At 40.9% G+C, this 21,873-nt stretch overlaps 1 protein-coding gene across 24 annotated transcripts in view; it reads left to right on the top strand.

Annotated features, from left to right (window-relative positions):
• The first annotated feature begins 9,526 nt into the window (after positions 1-9,526).
• PHF20L1 (PHD finger protein 20 like 1) overlaps positions 9,527-21,873 on the top strand; it is a 73,396-nt gene continuing 61,049 nt past the window's right edge. For 14 of the 24 annotated variants that reach the window (XR_014843335.1, XM_085021624.1, XM_021088887.2 and 11 more), the window contains exons 1-2: positions 9,527-9,772; positions 11,938-12,057. Coding sequence is in view for 16 of the 24 variants with exons in the window: in XM_085021624.1 (XP_084877750.1) it covers positions 11,975-12,057 (83 nt within the window). In the remaining 8 variants the exon portion in view is untranslated. The remainder of the gene's footprint in view (positions 9,773-11,937; positions 12,058-21,873) is intronic. The other 10 variants (XM_021088888.2, XM_021088886.2, XM_021088883.2 and 7 more) reach the window with 1 other exon arrangement.

Raw genomic sequence — 21,873 nt, 5'->3', positions numbered from 1 at the left:
TACATCTATTTTTCAGAATCTTTCCCCTTATGGGTTATTACAAAATATTATGTAAAGTTCCCTGTGCTATGCAGTAGGTCCTTGTTGATTATCTATTTTATATTTAGTAGTGTGCATGGGTTAATCCCAAACTTCTAATATATCCCTCCCCTTTTCCCTTAGGTAACCATTTGTTTGTCTTCTGTGTCTGTGGGTCTATTTCTGTTTTGTATATAAGTTCATATTCTTTCCCTAACTCAATTTTTACTTAAAAAACCCTGCATATTCTACATCATTCCTGGTGGTTCTCCTTCTTTGCTGGAGTCTGACCAACACAACTTGCCCTATGTTGGCAGCAAGATGCCTGTAACTCTACCCCTCATGTCTTTATTCCAGGAGCCAGGCTGGAGGATCAGCTCCTATGGAGGACACGCCCTGCTCCACATAGAGGGAGAACATGAGAGCTGGCAGAAATATGTAACGCCTTTTCAAACTTCTTTTCACAGATGGCATCTAAAATTTCCACTCTTATTTTATTGGTCAAGGCAGATTGTTTGACCAAGCTCAGTGCCAGTGGGGTAAACACACCTCCCCATGGGCAAGAACTGCTGCAAATCACAGGGCTGTGAGTGGGGACCTGCAGTGGACGTGGGTAGGAATGAAAGGGAATCGTGGAAATAATTACGTAATTTATGGTTCTCCATCTTGATCACAACTATTTACCTCCCTCTCCTGATTTCAAAAATGCTGAGGAGTATCTTCACAAAGGACACTCAAATTCCAGTCAATCATGGCAACAGATTTCAAGTCTACATTCTTCAGCTATTTCTATATTGATTCCTCTTGATATAGAGCCTCCTGAACCATCTTGCTGCCTCTGCTGACCACTCTGTACTGGAAGAGGGACAGAATAATTTACACCCAAACTTTCCCCTTTGGCAAGGGGCAGTGGGGAAGGAGAGACACACAGCAATGGCTGTTCCATGGAAATTCTAAAGCTGAATGGTCAGACATTGCGAGAGCTCTAGACCTTGCGGATGGGAAGTGCTCCTGATAAGGCAGTTAAGGCTCTGATTCTGCTCCCCAGATGAGGCAACCCGGACAATTGCTTGTGGCTCTTGGCTTCACCCTCAGGAAAGTAAAAATCATTCTTTTTCCTTACTGTTCTTGGCCACCTCTGAAGATTAGAGAATATGCCTTCCTTGGGAGCTATGAAACTTAATCAACCTACTTTCTCTTCCCAGAAGTTGAAAAGTGGAAGAGGTCCTTCGAAGCAGTGAACTTGTCTTTGTCTCTTTGATACCAAGGTAGCACCTCTTTGGCTGTACGTTCTATGAAAAACATAATCAACATTAAAAAAAAATCTATTTGACCCCAATTGACCCACTGAGCCAGTATCCCCACCTATAATTCTTTTGAGACATATCCATCTCTCTTTTTAATTGCTGGCGCCTTGAACTTGTCAGACTACCCATTATTGAGTATTTGTCAGAAGTCATATACATAATTTATGGACACTGTCTTGGAAGAACTTGCACATTGTTTGGTAATAGACGATATCAGCATACGAGTTGTGATCAGATTGTAAAATCAGAATGCCAGTAGGAGGTTGGTTATTTTGCCTGTAGGTACTGCAGGGGTAGGGGTGGGGATTTACGTATAGATATTTGGAGAGCATGATGATTCAGCTGAGAATGATACACTAAGAAAAGGCAAAGAAATCAGAAAAATGCCAAGCCAAGATAGATTCAGATTTATTTAAACTGGTTCATCTTAGTACCCTTGTAATAATATACTAGAGTATCACATGCTCAGTTGATGATCGAAGAATAAAATCTCTTGTGATTTCTTCTGATTTTCAGAACCTACAATTCAATAAGAGTTTGATGCATCACAGCACTTTTATTATTTGCCTTTACATTAGATTTGCTTATAATCGATGGTCTCAAATTTCCTTTGTTGCTAATGCGTCTTTTTTGGAACTTGTGCAATACTTCTTGCAATTAGTCTCTTACTAATGCTCTTGATATGTCCTTATTGGGTGCTCAGTGTTCACATTCTAACTGCAGTGGGAGGCTTTTAAAAAATTTTTAATTTTTAATTTTTTTAGAGAGAGAGAGAGGGAGGGAGGTAGAAGGAGATGAAGAGAGACGAGATAGAGTAGGAAATGGGGGGGGCGGGCGAGTTAATAGATGCAAACAATTGCGTTTGGAGTGGATAAGCACAGAGAACTATATCCAGCCACTTGTGATGGAACATGATGGAGGGTAATGTTGGAAAAAGAATGTATGTCTATGTATAACTGGATCGCTTTGCTGTGCAGTAGAAATTGACAGAACACTGTAAATCAACTCTAATGGAAAAATGAAAATCATCAAAAAAAAAAAAAAAGGAAATGGAAATGGGGGGGAGGTTGCGGAGGAGGAGGATTGAGCGAGACTGATTGGTTAGTGAAAACCTGTAATAAAGTCTTAATAAAAGCTTGTCTTCTTGGCAACACAACATTGTCTTATTCAGTTCTCTAATCCCCAGCAGCAAACACAGGACTTGAAGCACAGTAAATCCTCAGAAAAGGTGTGTTTTCATGGAATCACAGAGAGTGAAAATGGGGTACCCCCAGAGGCGAAAGCGGTTGGATACATGGGTCCCTATGAAAGGTGAGAAAGGAACATTCAGAAATGCCTGTCATTTGTACATCAATTATCTTTTGCAAAACACATAAGGTTGGTTCTTTCTAACTTAATCTGCATTACAATTCTCTGAAGCGGAGTTAAGGTTCCCATTCACGTGTAAGGAAAGGAAAATCACATACGTACGTGTCTAGTCCCAGCCGCTCTGGTAGCGGTGTTAGGTCCAACAGAGATGCCTGGTCTTATTCCAAATCCTTGCCTCTAATGTGCTTTCTTATTATATTTCACTTATTTTTTTCTTTTTTAGGGCCACACCTGCAGCATACGGAAGTTCCCAGGCCAGGGGTCAAATCATAGCTGCAGCTGCAGCAGGAGCTGCTCTCCTATACCACAGCCACAGCAACACAAGATCTGAGCCACATCTGCGACCTACACCACAGCGCATGGCAATGCCAGATCCTTAACCCACGGAGTAAGGCCAGGGATCGAACTTGCATCCTCATGGTACTAGTTGGGTTCATTTCCACTGAGCATGAAGTAAGTGAAGGGAGGCGCTCCTGTGGTGGCTCAGGGGGTTAAGGACCTGACATTGTCTCTGTGAGGATGCAAGTTCAATCCCCTGGCCTTGGAACTTCCATATGCTGTTGTGTCGGTAAAAAGAAAAAAAAGGGGGGGGGGCGGGGGAATGGATTGATTTCCTTCAAATTTATAGTCTCCAATGGTCTTGATAATACCCAGAGTCCTTATAAAAAATAAAAAGGAAAGAAGATACAGAAAATCAAAGGATGTTTACCCTCATCCTGGGGAACTGGCTCCGTGGAATGTGTGGCAAAATACAAAAGAGGAGGTAACCCAACACCTGACCACAAGGCTGGGTTGCTTCAGGGTTTCCTTACTGCGGCAACGCGCTGGAGCCTGTGCTGACAAGTTCTCCGCCCAGACCCGCCCGCCCCCCCCAACAGGTAGAACTCTTTCATCTGATGTCAGGCAGTTACCTTGGAGAGGACGGTAATGTTCTCTGGTCCCGACCAAGAGGACAGACACGCAGATTGCAAGTGACCAGTTTAAAGCACATATTCTGACCTCGCATATTCCTGCTGGTGGACACTTGCCCTGTACGAGGATCAGCTGTGAGTGCGTTCCTCTCCCCCCACCGCTGCACTGTTCAGCACCTTATGATCAGGAATTCGGCTTATTCATCCTTTGTTCTTTGGGCCTAGCGCAGAATTTGCCACATGTCAAATGTTCAATAAATGCTCGTGGGAAAGAATTGGTAGTAGAATGCTATTTCTTATTGGTCAGACTCGGGCGGCTGACTTCATTTAGGCTAACAAGAGAATGACTCCTAGGACCCGTTTTTATGTCCGTAAGATGTCGCAATGACAAGTCTGAAGCTTGGGCCTGAATGTGAGACCCCAAAATCAAGCCACCTCATAGGAAGGGGAGTGAAAGATGTTATCATCTAATCCCAGAATCAAACTGCCCCAGGAGGCAAAATATCCCTTATCCCTCACCCCCCGCTCCTTTTGCTTTTTATGGCCTCACCCATGGCATATGGAAGTTCCCAGGCTAGGGGTCGAATCGGAGCTACAGCTGCCAGCCTACACCACAGCCACACCAGATCCAAGCCATATCTGTGACCTACACCACAGCTTGTGGCAACACCAGATCCTTAACTCACTGAGCGAGGCCAGGGATGGAACCTGCATCCTCATGGATACTAGTCAGGTTCTTAACCCATGGAGCCACAAAGGGAACTCCCCTTATCCCTTTTTAATTCCACATACATAAGTTCTATTTATACTTAAGCCTGTTTGCACTGAATTTCTGTCCCACGCAAACACAAGACTTGTAGCACTGCAGGTCTGAAACTTCTGGGTGCATAAGATCATTTAGGAGGGCTTTTAAAAATGCAAATTTCTAGTCTCCAAGCCCAAGATACAGGTTAGGGCCCAGGAACTTGCATTTTAACAAATAGCATGGGTGGGTCTAATGTAGATGACTGATGGACTGATGCTTGAGAAACACTAATATTGTTCGATATAATTGATAACAGTAAACAACAATAACCAGAATCGGGGGAGTTTCAAAGCATCAACATCGTAGCTGAAAGTAAAGAGCCTACCCTTCCTTCTGGTGTCACTGAGAAAATCTACTGAGGAATCAGGAGTTGGTTTTACACTCAATGGTTTTGCATTTAGAAAATCTTTACCTTATTTCTCTTTATTATTTTTTTCCCTGCTTCGGTAGCATGATCATACACCTCGGTTTGTCCAGGACTGCCCAGGGATTTGCCTATTGTATGGGTGTAATTATTAATAGCACTTCTTTCCACTCTTAAAAGTGTCCAGGTTCAGGAGTTCCCTGGTGGCCCGATGGTTGAGGGTTCAGCGTTGTCACTACTGTGGTATGGGTTTGATCCCTGGGCCAGGATTTTCACATGCCACACGAAAGCCTCCACCCACACACCCCAAAGGCATTCAGGTTTCGATGACCAATTTTATGGCCACTCCATTGCTTCAGGGCAATCTGCACAAAAAGGAGTTGTCACTCATGCCTCTTACTGCATTTCCAAGATTTTGCTGAGACACCCACACACAGCCACACACACCCACAATTTCTCTTTTATGACCTTTACTAGCAGATGGAAATCATTACTGCCATGTCTAACATTCGTAAAAATCTCAAAAACCCAGTTAGCGTCTAAATGGCATATGAACTTTCAGTAAAAAATAAAGTTTTCTAGAACGTCCTCCTCCTTAGGATTGACGCATTCTATGAATGCAGCCTGTGAACCCAGAAATCGCAAGGGTACATGCATTAGGAATGTGAGCGGAATGCTGTGGGTGGGCATATGGGAGAAATGGTATCTTCCTGTCAGGTTCGTACCTGGCCTAGGGGCCCAACTGCCAGAGAACAACTATCGGGGACAACTATCATTCTGGAACAACTATCTCTTCTGGTCAGTTGATAAAAGGATATGGTGACAGAGAGACCAGAGAACTAATTTCTTTGGCAGATGAAGGACTTGACGTTGTGCCATTTTCAAAGATTTTTAAGCACCCGGAATAGATATGCCAAGGGTGTAAATTTCAGTAATTAGGTTTCTACGAAACTAGTCGACTTAACAAGGAAATTTCTTGAATTGCTTTGATTTTCTTCACTAACACTAATTTTATATACTGAAGCAACGCACACACAAGATAGCTTTCTTGGGTTTTATATGCAATGACTATTATGTGGAATCTAATAAAAATGATACAAAAGAACTTATTTACAAAACGGAAACAGACTTGAGGATTTCAAAACCAAACTTATGGTTACCAAAGGGGAAAAGTTGTAGAGGGGGAGAATAAATTAGGTTGGAATTAATATATACACACTATTATATATAAAATAGATAAGTCACAGGAGCTACTGTATAGCACAGGGAAATCTACTTAATACTGTGTAATAACCCACATGGGAAAAGAATCTGAAAAGGACTGCATATGTGTATAATTGATTCACTTTGCTATACACCTGAAACTAACACAATATCATATGTCAACTATATTCCAACACAATTTTTAAAAAAGGAATACATAGTATTTAGTAGTGACTTCTTCTTCCCTTAAAATAGGTATATATAGTTGTTAAATATTCCAGGAGATATTATGTTTCCATATTCATATTTTTAATGTTGGAGGAATTTAGTTCAGTGATTTCTGCCTAAGGACCCTTGTTTCAAGATAATTTGCCCACTGCTTGTTTGGTTCCACGAAAACACAGCTGTGAGTTCTTTCTTCCTAAATTTGGAGATGAAGTGACTGATGGCTAACATTAACCATCTGGATAATGGTTGTGTGGGGTGGGGAGGAGGAGGGGACATAGGGATGCATAGCTTCACTGTATGGCTGGGGAGTCATCTCTAGGCTTCCTTTTCTATATCTTGTGTCTCTGCCCTGATTCTAACTTCATAGGGTCCAAAGCAGCACTAGTTCAGAGTTAGTGTCTTCTTTAGAGTTGGTACTATGGAACAACCTTAGTATTTTCCGAAATTAAATCCATAGATGGGACAATCAAGCTTCACATATTTCTTTAAAAAATCAATCCAATTTCATAATGATAAGAATAAGTTTATGAAAATAATTCATAATGAAAACAATCTAGGTGTTCCTATTCTGGCTCAGCAGTAACAAACCCGACAAGTAACCAGGAGGATGCAGGTTTGATCCCTGGCCTTGTTCAGTGGGTTAAGGATCCGGCATTGCCATGAGCTGTGGTGTAGGTCACAGACACGGCTCAGATCCTAGCTCCGACTCAACTCCTAGCCTGGGAACTTCCGTATGCCGCACATGTGCCCCTCCCAAAAAAGAGGTTAAAAAAAAAAAATCTAGATATGAGTTTGTAAGTGTTCAGCCATGACTCACAAAGAGCCACAGTGAAGTAGTTAAGTGCTTGAATGGAAATTCAGTTTTATTCTGAATGTAACAACTATAAAATGCTGAGAGACATAGATGCCTCAAATACTATAAGTAGCTTTGTCACTGGTGATATGATTTTTTAAAATGTGATAAACCCTTGCTAATATTTAACAAAGAGGATAATATTCCCTCACATTATATAGTGGCTCCATTCCTCAAAAATTGAGTGTATGTTGAAACCTTGCAAAAATACCTTGTGCTTTATACTGAGTTCTAGGCTCATAAAATTACAAACAGGTTTTAACATACATGAATGTTTGGAGGGACATTCAAAAGTCATGTATGACCTGGGGCAATTCTTCAAGGTATGGGATTGCATTCTGCATTTCAAGATGTCTAACAGCCCTGGTCCCTCCCCAGTGCCTTCTCCCAATCAAGTGACAGCTAAAAATACACCTCCCCCATTCCCAAAATGCTCTCTTCGGGATGGTATAAGCTCCATTGAGTACACTCACCTCCACAATCCACTCAAACCAGGACTCATTTACATTAGACCTGATTTCCATTTATTTTCTTTTGTTACATTATCAGAGGGGTCCCTTGTTAAATCCCATTTAAGATGCAACAATCATCTGTTCGGGGTAAATTGGTGGACTGTCATCAAACTGCAGAGAGAGGATGGAATCTGTGCTACCCTTTACATATGTATTTTATTTATATTACAAACAACCTCAAATTTTCAGTGCGGTATAACAATTATTTTTTTTTTTTCTCACTTACTGGCTGTGCGTCAGCAGGGGTTTTGCCAGAGTTCAGTGAGTTAGCTCTGGGCTGAAAGGAAGAAATTTGATTACTAGTAGTTCCACTGTTGCTGGAGAAAATGTTCCTTATTCTGAATATCACTAGCAGCTTCTAAGACACAGTTCTCAGTGAAAGGGTCTAAGAACAGAACTTTATCTGCAAGGGAAACTGGGATCATGATTTTTGTTTTCTACATTTTCACCCTATTTAGTGTGAGGTTCACTTTGCCCCAAGACTCATAAGGTGGAAGTATATGTCAGTTTGCATTAGGTTATTCTGTGCAACAAACAATTTCAATATCTCAAACCAACAAATATTGACTTTTTTCCTTATACTACACATCACTTGTGGCTTAGCATCAGCATCATCATAATCCATTTAGAACATGGGTTGTTAGAGCAGCCACCATGTCAAAAATTGCCTTTTGCTTTGCCAGAGACAGAAAGCTGGGAGAACTGGCTTTTTAAATTAGCAACTGGCCATAAAAAAATTTGCCTCCAATTTCATTTTATTAGCCAAAGCAAATCAGATGGTCATACATAATTCTAAGGAGGGTGTAAAGTATTATCCTGCCGTGTGTACAGAAGATTCTGGAAAGATATGGAGTACTGCCATTAATTGCAACTATGATGGGAAATTTCCCAAACATGGGGAATTGATTATTTCAAATGCCCGGCAACCAAAAACTAAGAAGACGTAAGTCCACTAGACACTGTCTTTATTTATGTTTTCTATACTGCCATGCTCAAGTCTAATTCAGTAGCTATTAGTAACACAGTAAGTGCTGATTAAATGTGTTGAATAAAAGGATATGAGTGTGGTTGTTTAAATTACTGAATCTCACTATAATTGAAGCTTAAAGAGTGATACTATGCTATTTTAACTCCACTCTGTAAAGCATGATAAATGTGTTATTTTTATGCAATGTTGTATTTAGAAAGCTTGAGAACTAGAGTAGCACCATGGAAAGAGAGTGATTAAAGATGCTGCATTTCAATATTGTTTTAAATGTGCTCACTTGTTGGTTTCCCCTACAGTGTGCCTAGTACAGAGTTTGGGATATGACAGGTGTTCAAGAAGAGTAGTTGTGTCTTTGGGAAAGTCACATCAATTTAACCGAAGATCTTCAGCTGCATGTGTACACGCACGCACCCCCACACAGAATGTCTTAGGAATATTTGCCTTTTGTGTTCTAAGGATCTCCTAGACTACAGAGCAATACAATTGTGCGATTGTGGTTGTCATGTGATGTACTTACAGCGCAGTGCCTGTCACAAAGTATTCATTCAGTAGAAGTTTCCTTATTTCGTAACAGTAACCACTTGCTCTATTCTTAATGTGGAATGGGGTGGATAGCTGAGAAAATGCGCATTTACAAAAGTTTGCCCAGAACGCTGGCATTGAGGCATTTTGACAACCTGGTTCCTCACAAATCAACAACAGTAGCATTCAATGGGCTTCGACCTCATCACTCAAATGTCAAAAGATTTCACAACTGCCAATGGGGTCCCGGAGCCCGCGTTCCTTCCGTCGCGAACCAGGGCTCCTCCCGCTAGCGACCAGCCAACTGCCGCATAGCCCCGCCTCCCAGGGCGGCCCTCCAATCGGCCGCCCCGCCCCGGCCCAACCCTCGCGCGTCACGTGACACGACCAGGCCCGCTTCCGGCGCGTCGCGGGCGGCTGACGTCGCCGGGGCCCGGCGTCGCGTCAGGGCTGGCCGGCGGCGGCGGCGGAGGAGGCGATGGCAGTGGACACCGAGCGGGCTTGAAGGGCTCGGACCTGCTCCCTCCCGCGCGACCTCGGGCCCGACCCAGCGCTGCGGTCCCAGCGCGCTCCGCTCCTGCTCGCTCCCCGACCGCTGCCCGGGCGGAGGCGGAGGCCCGGGCTGGCCGTCCTGTTTGCGCCCCGGCTCGGCCCCGGACGGCCCGGCAACTGTGCAAAGAGGAGGCCGAGTCGGTAAGAGGCGGCGGCGGCGGCGGCAGGGCCTGGCTGCCGCTTGGCTCCCTCCTGGCCGCCAGGGACACCCCCGCGCTGGTGTCTCTCTTGGGCCCGCTCCCCTCCCTCATCCCTCCCCTTAACTCGCCGCCCCTATTGTCTGGGCTCTGCCGCTCCCTCTACCCCTCCCTTCCTTCCCCCCTTCGGAGGGCCGGAGGGCTGTCAAACCTGGAGGCTTCTCCTGCTCCCCGCTTGTGGGCCGAGTCTGAGCCTTTCTGGTCTATTTCTGGCCAACCCCCTCCCACCCCGATCACCTCTCCCCCTTTATTTGGCCTCGCGGCTGTTCTTTGACCAACGTTTTACTTTCCCAGCGTTGTATCTTCTTGCTAATTTTCTCTTTCCTCTCGTTTGTCATGTCCGCAAGTTTCACCACCCTGACGTATTTTTGCTTTCTTGTTCGTTTTCCTTCCCGATTTTATTTCTCTCCCCTTTCCTATGTCCCCTTTTCTGTTTTTGCTTCAAGGCTGTCCCCAATAGACTCTCTTACTTTGTCTTACTTTTTCTTAATTCAAATCCCTCCCCATCCTCCCCTCTCCAGCCAAGAAAAAGGAAATCTTGCCTGTTCTGGTGCCTCATCCCGAAGTATCACTGCGGCGGTTATATGCCTTAACTCTTGTCACTTCTATGGGTTCTATATTTGATCCTAGAAAATGTTCGTGTAACTGGTAGATTACCCCTTACTAAGTTCTTTCTGTGAAGAACAGCAGAAAAAATGGATTAGATTTCTACACAAACATTTAAGTAACTGCTTTGTATGTTGCACACTGATCAGACCGCTAATAAAAATATTCATACTATTGTTTCTTTTACACCAGATGCCCTCTGGCTGAGCTTACTGTTAACTTTAATGCACTGGTTTTTGCTGCTGCCAAGGCAGGCAGGAGCATAGCTTCCCCCGCCCTCCTCCCCACCTCCCCATGAGTGTTTAAGTTTGATCTTAACATGTTTTTATGGCATGTATTGGGGTTGTATTTGGCATGTATTTTGCACTTGTTTTCCTTCGTCTGTCAGATTCTTTGAAAGAGAAAAAGGCAGTTTTGGTTTTTATATTTGCTGTTGGTGTTTGTCCCTTTTAAACCCCTGAAAAAACACGACACAGTTGTGTGTTTTCTTTTTAAAACTGAGAGGGAGCATAGTCTTATTAATAATTCTAAATATCAAAAAGGTTTTAGGGATTTTTCCTCTCCCCCAGTAACAGTAGGTTTGCTTTCCTGACTGGGTGTTATATTTTGATGGCTAGCTTATAACGCATTCATATGTTTCAGGTGCTGGTTAGTGAAAAAGAGGCTCCCTCAGATAATGCTGGGCAGCCACTGGCCAAAAGAATAGTGGATATTCCACATGTCCATGGTCTAGGAAGGAATAAGTATTCCTTTGTAGCTTCTTGTTTGTTTAAACGTACAGCCCTTTTACTGACAGTGTGAGCACTGTTTCTATTGAAATATAGTGGAAATAAATTCTCAGAGCTAAAAAAATCCATATCCTTGTTGGTTATTGAATGTGAAGAATTAGAAGGGAATTTCCTTTGCAACTTTATATGTTAAATTAAAATCGTTGAATCATATGCTACCAATATGGGAGATCACAGGTAATGATAAACCCTAATCACAAGAGGAATTATTAAAATCATCACTAGAGGAGGAGTGTCTACTGCTTCTTCCTTTTTTGTACTCTTTAGTGTCTTATTAAGTGTTTTGTATTATAAGCCACTTAAATAAATATTTGTTGAAAAACTTGGTTAACTTTTTCTAAGAATTTCAGTAGTCATATTCCAGAACACTCAGTGGTCATGACTTTTCAAAGATGGAAACAACATTTTCACCCATTATCATGGAGAATTTTCTTGGGCGTTTTCAAGTTAAAATTTAAAGCGTTTTAGCCATTAGCTAATTTTAACCCCATCTAGTCATTCTTTTAAAATAGTTATCTTTCTAATATGCTTTTTCTTAATTCAGTATTAAGATTGTAAGTTGTTCCATACTTTACCTAGAGATAATTATAATCATCATTCAAATTTCCAAAAAACTGCACAGTTATTTTAAACTCTCATGTAATTTTTTTAAATTCTGTTTAATTCCTTATGCCTTTTATGCATCAGAGTCTAACTTTTTTTTTTTTCTCTTGAGGTAGTGAAAAGAGAATCCTGAAGAATAGTATCTCAAGATGAGTAAAAAGCCCCCAAATCGTCCTGGAATCACTTTTGAGATTGGTGCTCGTTTGGAGGCACTGGACTACTTACAAAAATGGTATGGAAGATAAGGAGCTCTTGCCTTAACGCACAGTGTCTGCTGTCTCAGTGGGTTGGCTAATTGCTCTTCTCCTGACAGTGGCAGAAACATTAAAGTGTTCAGATTTCGAATAAACATATACATTGTATTTTAGCTTTCCTGCTCTTCAACAGATTTTCACAGGTATCAGTCCTTGTGTGTACTTAATATGAACTCTCTTTGGTAGTGGGAGGGAGAGGATTAATCCAGATAACCACGTTCCCAAGTCGTGGATAAAGTTCGATATAAACCCCTTTTCTTGGCCTTTGTCAGAGGTGGTCTTTCAAACCATAGCGTGTGTTGACGGTTAGCATCTAAAACCAAAACCCCATTTATCTTCTCCTTCCCCAGAGCACCATCCTAAAGACAGGTTGTTACTACTTCCAGCTTTAAGTGAGTAATCCTTTCAGGCCTTCTCTTATTTCTTCTCTTTTACTCTTTTACGGGCCATCTTCGCTAAGCGGTGAATTCAGACACCCCCAGCATACCCCTCCATACAGCAGTGGAAGAGCAATTGGCGATCTGGAAAGGAGAGAGGGGGAAATAACAGACAGAGGTCCCTGGGCTAAGTAGAAATAAGGAGGATTCCCTCTCTCTCCTAGGGCCTGCCTTCCTCGTTCCGCGTAGCTGGCCTGCAGTTCTACTTTCTGGGTGGATGTCTCTGCATACCATTCTCAGCCCCCTGCTCCGAGAGGGCATGGAGAGGCTCCTTCCCTGGGAGGGTTTTGGCCCCAGCTCCTCTTGAAGCCTGTTTATTTGGATGGGGGGGGTCTAACGGCCTGGCAGCTCTACCAGAGAGTTTCTGACATTTTCCCTTTACTGCAACTCCCTTAAAAATACAATGGGCAGGAGTTCCCTGGTGCTCAGGAGGTTAAGGATCTGGTGCTGTCATTGCAGTGGCTCAGGTCACTGCTGTGGTACAGGTTCAATCCCTGGCCTGGGAACTTACTCATGCCACTGGTGTAGCCAAAAAAAAAAAAAAAAACAACCCAAAAACAAACAAAAAAAGTAATGGGCACTTTGTAGATTTGTCTTTGATTTTGTGTTACGTCGCCTATCTGAGTTGGCAGTGGCGTACAGAGAAATCTTGTATAGCCGTGGTATTTACCTTTAGACCAGCCTGGGGTTTTTGTCTCTTAGCCTCCAGTGTTAGAACTGCACATTCTGTCACCCCCCGCCCCCAGCCTAATGGGCTCTGCTTGGGACAGTTTGAAACTGCACTTTGAGATAGGAAGGCACAGTGATTTGACCTCATGCCTCCAAGCTGCATCTCAGTGAGTACTTCTTTTTGGGGGACGTAATTGTTGCTCTCATCAGGTGGAGTGCACACCCAGTGTTCTCAGGAGGCGCTTGGGAAGCACCTGGGAACCAGGCAGTAGCATCCCTCCTTGTTATGAAGGTCTGCAGATGTTGCCAGATGTTCATGGGGGCGGGGGAGCAGATGCAGTCCTGATTGAGAACCACTGCATTAGACCATACAACAAAAGATGCTGGGTTGGCTTGTAATTTGGCTCTCCCTGGTTCTGGTTTGTCCTTTACTCTGAAGGCACCTACTATTGAATGTCTTCATGATGCAAGAACATGAGAAATGCTACTTCTTCCTTCTGTGATCTTAATCTTATATATACATATTTTTTTCTTTTTTTTTTTTTTAAAGTTACCAGCTCTTTGAATTACTGGTTAAGCCATATTCTTTTCTTAAGCTTCCAAACTGACAAAGTTGCAATTGAACTAACTTCCAGTGTTAGAGAAGCATGTAGTTTATTATTTATTAGTTCTCCCAGTGACCTTCAGGGATATTGACATATTAACTTTGGTGTTAGGAGTTCCCTGGTAGCTCAGTGTGTTAAGGATCTGGCTTTGTCACCGCTGTCACTTTGTCACTGCTGTGGTGAGGATTCCATTCCTGGCCCTGGAACTTCTTTATGTTGTGGGTGTGGCCATTAAAAAAAAAAAAATCCACAAAACTTTGGTGTTAGTAAGAAATTCACTTTTAGTGGTGAAGTGTTTCTTAATTCAATAGCTGTTAAATCAATGATCCAGTAATTAAAAGAGAAAGAGGATAAAAAAGAACTGTTTAAAAAATCTAGTCTGAATTTGCTTTTAGAGTATTTGGAAGTTCAGTGAACACATGAAAGTTGCAACTTAATTTTTTTGTTGTCTTATGCTTCTCATCAGAAAAATTCCTAAGGGCTTAGAAAGAGTGATAACATGCAGATGTACTCATTTATGAAGTTTAGATTTAATTTTAATGACTCCAGTAATAACGGTCTCTTTAAAGTGAGTAAACATTAGCCAAAATAATCACATATGATAATCACCGAAACATGCTGTCAGTTTGATTTTTTTGTGCTTATTTCTATGAAGATTTAAGCATTCTACTACAGTGGACTTTAACTTAAAAAAAATAAGAGTATTGTTTATACATATTCTAGGCAATTGAAAGAAATAGTTTTCTTGATGTGACTTTATTAATGTTAGTCTCAAGAACTGTAGGCTTGGCTGACCTTTTAATTTAGGAATTAAAAGTACTTTACATAGGGACGAGTAATTAATTACTAAGATTTATTGAATTCTGTGTGGGTCACAAAAGTTCTGTGAGACAGAGTGCTCTTAACAGATTTTATTTCTAAATGAGATAAACTTTATTCTCTATATTATTTTGTTTGTTAAGGGCCTTTCTGTATTCTGTATAAATCCCACAGATTTCTTCTTTAATATCAGGTAAAAATGTAGAAGGATTATTTAAGTGTTGAAACTTTGATATGAGGGCAAAATAGTTAATCACTGAGAATGTACTAAACTAATTCTCTTCTCTCTTTCATCTCTCCCTCCCTACTTTCTTTCATTTTCTCTTCAAGTTGCAGCTATAGTGAATGCTCAGTCTTCCACAGTTACTCAGTTGGAAAAGTATTATAGGCATTGGGCAGGGAGGGACAAGCAGGAATGCAAATGTTACTTATTCTCTGCACGCAAGACATTTGATAAGCAGTATATGGGTTATTAAGAAAATAATTTTTATCGCATGTTGCTACATTAGCTTTTAAAGAGAAGTACAGGGGGGTTCCTGTTGTGGCTCAGCGGTAACGAACCCAACTAGCATCCATGAGGATGAGGGTTCAATCCCCATCCTTGTTCAGTAGGTTAAGGATCCAGTGTTGCCGTGAGCTGTGGTGTAGGTCACAGACACGGCTCAGATCCTTCATTGCTGTTTCTGTGGCTTATTCTAGCAGCTGTATCTCCTATTCAACCCCTGGCCTGGGAACTTCCAAATGCCAAGTGTGCAGCCCTAAAAAATCAAACAAAACAAAACAAAGCAAAAAATGATTCCATAAGGAGAAGTATAAGTAGAAAGTTAAGATAGTGGATCACCTGAGTGCCAGTTTGTCTTATATGTAGAAGGTTTCTCCTATATAAAAAAGGGATAATAATTTTTAGTGCATGCCTTTGAAATAAAAGGATAAACTCTAAACTTAGTGGTCAGAAATAAACTGAAGTTAAGCTCCCACATTTAGGTTTGGGGTATTTGATTTACTCGGAAGACTCAACCTATTTTTCTTTGGAAAAAGCACATTATTATTCCTTGAGCAAACCATATCACATGTTCTTTAAAGTTCAGAAAGAGATTTCATTCTTGAAAATATACTCCACATTTTTAAGTAGCGATTTATTACTTTTGCTTTCAGAGTACTTTTACAGCTACATCAGAAAACACCAGTGGTTTGATTATTTATCAGTACTAATGAATGCAGGCCCCGAGAAGCCAGGAAGAGGCAGCACATCTTCAGTGTGGTTTTTAGTATGTGGACCTCTGCTATACCGACTAAACCTAACTCCTACTGAGAGGTGTGGGTTGCTGTAATTTGTAACAAAAAGTATAGTTTTCCATAATGCATTTCATTCAATTTGTTCTGCAACAGTCTTTTAATTTACACGCCTCTTAGAAGACCGTTTTCTATCTTCTCTCCGTTATATCTTCCACCACAGCCTCTGTAACCCAAACCTGAGCACCTTAGCTTATAATCTCTTGAATGCAGTTAACGCCACAAGAATGAAATTAGATACAGGTTGTTGATACGGGAATGTGTTTGGGGAAGGAGAAAGTTCAGAGGTGAAGTTTTATTTGAGACAGTGTGAGTGGATTCAAAGACACAAGGGGCAGGTTCAAATTCAGGCTCTCTTTCTGATCCTGTTTACTGTAGCTAAGTCCTTGCACTTGGTTGGCTTAGCAGTGAAACGAAAGCACTGTTACTGGCTTTTACTTACAGAATTATTTTAAGGATCAAATAAAATAATGTATTTCAACTTTCTCCTTATGCAAAATGACACCTCATTATAAACACTGACGCACATGCAGGGAAAGAGGGAGAGTTGAAAAACAGGTCTTAGGGGATCTGAAGACACACATGTCCTGAGTTTTTAAGTGTAGCCATAGTGTTGACATGAGAATGGCCTGGAACGTAGAAGAAATACCATGTCATTGCAGCATGCTGTAAGCTATCTTTTCGAAGTGATATGAATGCTTTGTTTCTGCAGGGTTTTGTAGTTTACAAAGCACCTTTGAAAATCTTAAAGCATCTAATCATTCTGAATATTGGTCAGTAAGAAAAGTGATGAAATCAAACCGGTTTTGACTACTTAGTTAACTTTGATCGAAATTAAAATAGTTACTCTGTAGCCATTGATTTAGTTATGAAAGCAAAGCAAATCAAGAATTATGCTCTGGGTATTATTCTTCAACTCGAAGTTATAAAGTCAGTTTGAAACGTTCAGATGAGTTATGCTCCTCTGACCTTTTTTGGACTATTTCTATGTAATTCTCTTCTAGATCTAAAGGAAAGGAAAACGAAAGATTTGAAAAGTGAGGAGATGTCTCCAAGTGTCAGAGTTTGATAGGACAGTATAAATTTGAATTGGCAAATGCTGTATCCACACATTTGGAGTTTTTTGAACTGTATGGAACATTTGCAAATGTGAGTTTTTAAAATGTTCACGAACAGAATTTTAGTAGAGTGGGAAAGCCGAAGACATTAAGATCGTAGCGAGTACAAATACTTTCTAATTTAGACGGAATTATGTATTCCCCCAATTAAAGAAGATGGTCTTTTTCTCATTGGATGTGCTGTTCAAAGGGAAACGTTCGCAGAGATAAGTTGTGTGATCTATGTTAGGAGTAGAAGAGTGCTCCTGGAAAATAGTATGTAGATCACATTTAAAAACTGAAAACATTTAAATTACATTAGGTGAGTTCGGAATTTGTAAAAACCATTGGTGAATACTTTTAAAATATTCTTTTGCTATTATAAGTTAAATTTTGTCTTTTGTGTGTTGCTTTCCTAAATCTGTGTCTACTTGGAAAGTGTGGATTCTTATTTTGAGTCACTAATTACCTTTGAACAGCTAATTTCAGCTATAGACTCAGAAAAATGTGCAGTCACATTTATAATGTGACAAAATAAATGAGATCTATATTATGAATGGTTGTAGAAAATTTACCCTTGGACCCCAGGTTAAGGACCTTTCCTACGTATAGAGAATTTCAAATGGGAATCCATAAGACTTGTTTTTAAATTCTGCCATTCTTTTCATTCAGAAAGTCACAAGTTGGAGTTCCCATTGTGGCTCAATGGTTAACGAATCCGACTAGGAACCATGAGGTTGTGGGTTTGATCCCTGGCCTTGCTCAGTGGGTTAAGGATCTGGCGTTGCCTTGAGCTGTGTCACAGACGTGGCTTGGATCCCGTGTTGCTGTAGATAGATGTGGCGTAGGCCGGCGACTACAGCTCTGATTAGACACCTAACCTGGGAACCTCCATATGTCATGAGTGTGGCCCTAGGAAAAAGACCAAAAAACAAAAAAGAAGTCACAAGTTTTGAATCCTAAGATCTAAGTGAACCCTCATTTAATAATCATCAAACAGGTCTGCAGCAGTGTACAAACATTTTTAGTTCTTTAGTTTAAAAAATTCCCACAGAAGAAAGCCCCATGAATTTTTAAAGTTCTCCCTGTTCCTCCCCTCCCCCCACCAAAAAAATGTTGAAACCAAAATTAGAAAATAGGTCGATGTTAGACATTAGTTTAACATTTCAAATTAGAAATGTTGAAACCAATATTAGAAATAATAGAGGGGACATATTTATTTTAAAACACACCTGCTTTGTTTTTCTTGTTCTTTCTCTAATATTCTCCCTTTCTTTATGTTGATTCACTTTTTTCTAGAGCTTTTTCTTATCTGCTCAAGTTTTTTGTTATCCTAGTTTTATTGAAAAGCAAGAGAAAAGGAATATTGAAAAAAAGTGAATTTAACCAGAAGTCAGAAAATGTGGGTGGAGTTCCCGTTGTAGCTCAGTGGTTAACGAATCTGACTAGGAACCACAAGGTTGTGGGTTCGATCCCTGTCCTCGCTCAATGGGTTGAGGATCCGGCATTGCCATGAGCTGTGGTGTAGGTCGCAGATGCGGCTAGGACCCAGCATTGCTGTGGCTGTGGTATAGGTGGGCGGCTACAGCTCCAATTGGACCCCTAGCCTGGGAACCTCCGTATGCCGTGGGTGCAGCTCTGAAAAGACAAAAGATTAAAAAAAAAAAAAAATTGTGGATGTTGTTCTGCCATGAACTATGTGACTTTGGAGAGTTATGTCCTTACATTGAAGGTGTGATGTATTAGATGATCTTTCAGATCTCTTGAACTAGAAACCTCAAATTCTCTATCTGTTTTTCACCTATTCAGGGATGACAGGTTTTTTAATCTCACTTTGAGATAGATAAGTAACAACTTGAGGCAGCAGTAAGGTAGGCAAGGACTAGAAGTCCCATGGAGTTTGCTTAAAACTGCTGGTCTCTAGAAGAAGGGAAAATGAGTTGAAAAAGGTGGAGACAGGTGAATAAAATTGTGGGCAAAAATACGGAGATTTGGGAGTTCCCGTCGTGGCGCAGTGGTTAACGAATCCGACTAGGAACCATGAGGTTGCGGGTTCGGTCCCTGCCCTTGCTCAGTGGGTTAAACGATCTGGCGTTGCCGTGAGCTGTGGTGTAGGTTGCAGACTCGGCTCGGATCCCGCGTTGCTGTGGCTCTGGCGTAGGCCGGTGGCTACAGCTCCGATTCAACCCCTAGCCTGGGAACCTCCATATGCCGCGGGAGCGGCCCAAGAAATAGCAACAACAACAACAACAAAACAACAACAAAAAAGACAAAAGACAAAAAAAAAAAAAAAAAATACAGAGATTTGAAGTATCTGTAGTAGAGAGGTACTGGCCAGGTAGTTCCTCTTTCTCCATCCTGCTCTCCCACTCACTTAAATGCTTTTTCATTAACTGTTTACTTTTGAAATTACTTGGAATTAAAACTATTGGCTTTAAACAGTGTATTTATCCAGTGGGATACTTTAACTCACGAACTTCCTGCATAGTATTCATTCACGAGCACATTGGTTCCCTTACAAAGTTCATTGATACCACAGTTTTGATACACAGTTTTGAAAGTGATTGAGGTGAGGTGCGGAAGAGTGGCTCTCAAACTTGAACCTGCATCACAGTCACCCGACGGGTTTGTGAAATAGAGATGGGTGGGCCCAGCCCCTCCAGCTTCTGATTCAGTGGGTCCAAGGTGGGGCCGGTAATGTGCATTGTAACAAGTTTCCAGGTGATGCTGCTGCTGCTGCTGCTGCTGGTCTGGGACCACACATGAGAACCACTGGTCTAGACTATACAGAATTACTACCCTGAAGGTCAGGGTTTTGAGGAAGACAGCAATGGAAATATCTAGGATTGTTTTTTGAATTTATAGTCTGCTTTAATTGGTTATGTTAGTTGGAGGGGATAAAATGTGAGTATGGACATTGCAGAGTGATGCATGATCCAAAAATCCTTCGTTGTTCTTTTCATTAGAGTAGAATACATTGACCTGCATGCACTTTGATGTGTCTTAGTTTTCCTGCTCCTCCTTTCCCCATAGTCTTCGGTGCTACCTGGCTGGATAATTGTTAGGGTTTAGGGTCTTGCTGCTTTATCTGAAAACAAAAAAAGAAAAAAAAAGCTACCTGTGGTTACGGTTAATCATGGATTGATTTAGTGTTCTGTGCTTTGTGTACGTTCGTGTAATGGCAAGGGTTGGACCAAGAGAGAAGACAGTTTTATTTGCTTATCTGATATTTGGTTGAAGTTCAGTCGTCACCTGTCACACACATCCAGCTCCCTAGTCATTACATCATTTCTCTGAATATTATCATCACATAGGTGAGATTTTACTTTGTCACATCACATTAAGTAATGCTTTATTTTATGGTGAGGAATTGATTAAAGCCACTGATTTGGAAATAATTTATCTGTGATGGTAATCAGTTACACTAAAAAGAATGTTTTGCAGTTCTAGTTTTGCTGAATAAACAGAACTGGTATCAGCAGATGCTTCAAGATTTTTAACTGTATATTTAAATGATTTTTTAGCTGATGGAGAAAATACTCGTTTTAAATTTTAAGCATCGGCAGTATAATTTTTTTAAAAAAATTAACATATTATTGAAAAGGCAGCTTAGTTTTGCTAATCTTCATAAGGGTCTCAGTGTTTTCATATTTTTATGTGATTTTGTATTTTGAAGAACTACTGACCCATTCCTGTTACCACCTATTACAGATCATTAGGTCAATAGTCAGCATAAAAATATTTTCTTTTTATTAAGTTAGAAATTGCTGTGTATTATTTCAGTAAGTACAGTTAACTCAACTTGGAGAGAACCGTTGCAGTAAATTGAAGAAAGAATGTGTATATTTAATATTCAGTGTGTCTTAAAAGTCTGTTTTCTCATTGCAAAAAAACCAACCATCTTCAGTTAAAATTGAATACATTTCTAGTACGTCATGGGTAGGTATGGTACTGAAGAATAAGGTGACGTGAATTATAGGCAAGGCCTGGCCCCTTTTACTCCTAAATGGTCCCAGCAAAGTTCATTGAATTTTAGTGGATTGGTAAAGCGTGAACCCGAAAGTTTCGGGGATATCCTGAAATCCAGTTACTGTTGCAGAACACCAGCACCAGTGAACTGTGACTTACTGGTTGCAAACTAAGCAGAGAATGGTATTTGTGAAACTAGATTAACAAATTAAATTTAATTTTAACGTCCGTGTTCCCTAACAAATCACATCACAGGTTAAATTACTTAATTTCAAATTTATATTATCACAATATCAAACATATAAGTTAAGCTACTTTCTTTCCTAAGGCTCTTTCATTTTAGTAATGTGATGTTTCATAGTTAGACATAGTTTAGAGGCAATGTACCTTTTATTTTGAGAAATTTTAATAATAAAAGCGCTCATTTGCTTTGCCTAGTCCTTTTATAATAAGAGTGGGGGGTGATTATTTTATACAATATAATAAAAGCTGTTTTCCACACTTTCTGGGCTAACAAAGAACTTTAAGCATTTTATTTGTAGCAGAAGCAGGAGATTAACATTAAATTTGCAGGAAAAAATAAACAGATAACTTGGTTTCATGTTGTTTTTATTTGTTTTCAGTACCTCTCGGTAAAGAGCTCCCTGTGTTTGAAATACTGCAGTAAGTTTGACAGGAGCTGAAATGGTCAGTTGTAAGGTGTGGAACGATGGGCAAAAAGACCATTCTTTAAGGTAGACCGTTCAGGGATCCACCACTTATTACCTGCTTTGACTTGAGCAAGTTACTTGACTTTCAGAGCCGCTGGGACCTCCCTCTCATAACCGAGAATAGCGGTAATGCCAATGCCGAACTCAGAGTTCTTGGAGGACTAAGTGAGACAGCGCACATCAGGAACGTATCAT

This window comes from Sus scrofa, chromosome 4, assembly GCF_054392235.1.
Source record: "Sus scrofa isolate SSC_HxYL_T2T_F1_AM1 chromosome 4, Sscrofa_HxYL_maternal_Yorkshire_Landrace_v2.0, whole genome shotgun sequence".
NCBI classification, from domain to species: Eukaryota; Metazoa; Chordata; class Mammalia; order Artiodactyla; family Suidae; genus Sus; species Sus scrofa.
The sequence above is the reverse complement of the archived record's forward strand: the minus strand, read 5'-3'. Positions and strand labels throughout refer to the sequence as shown.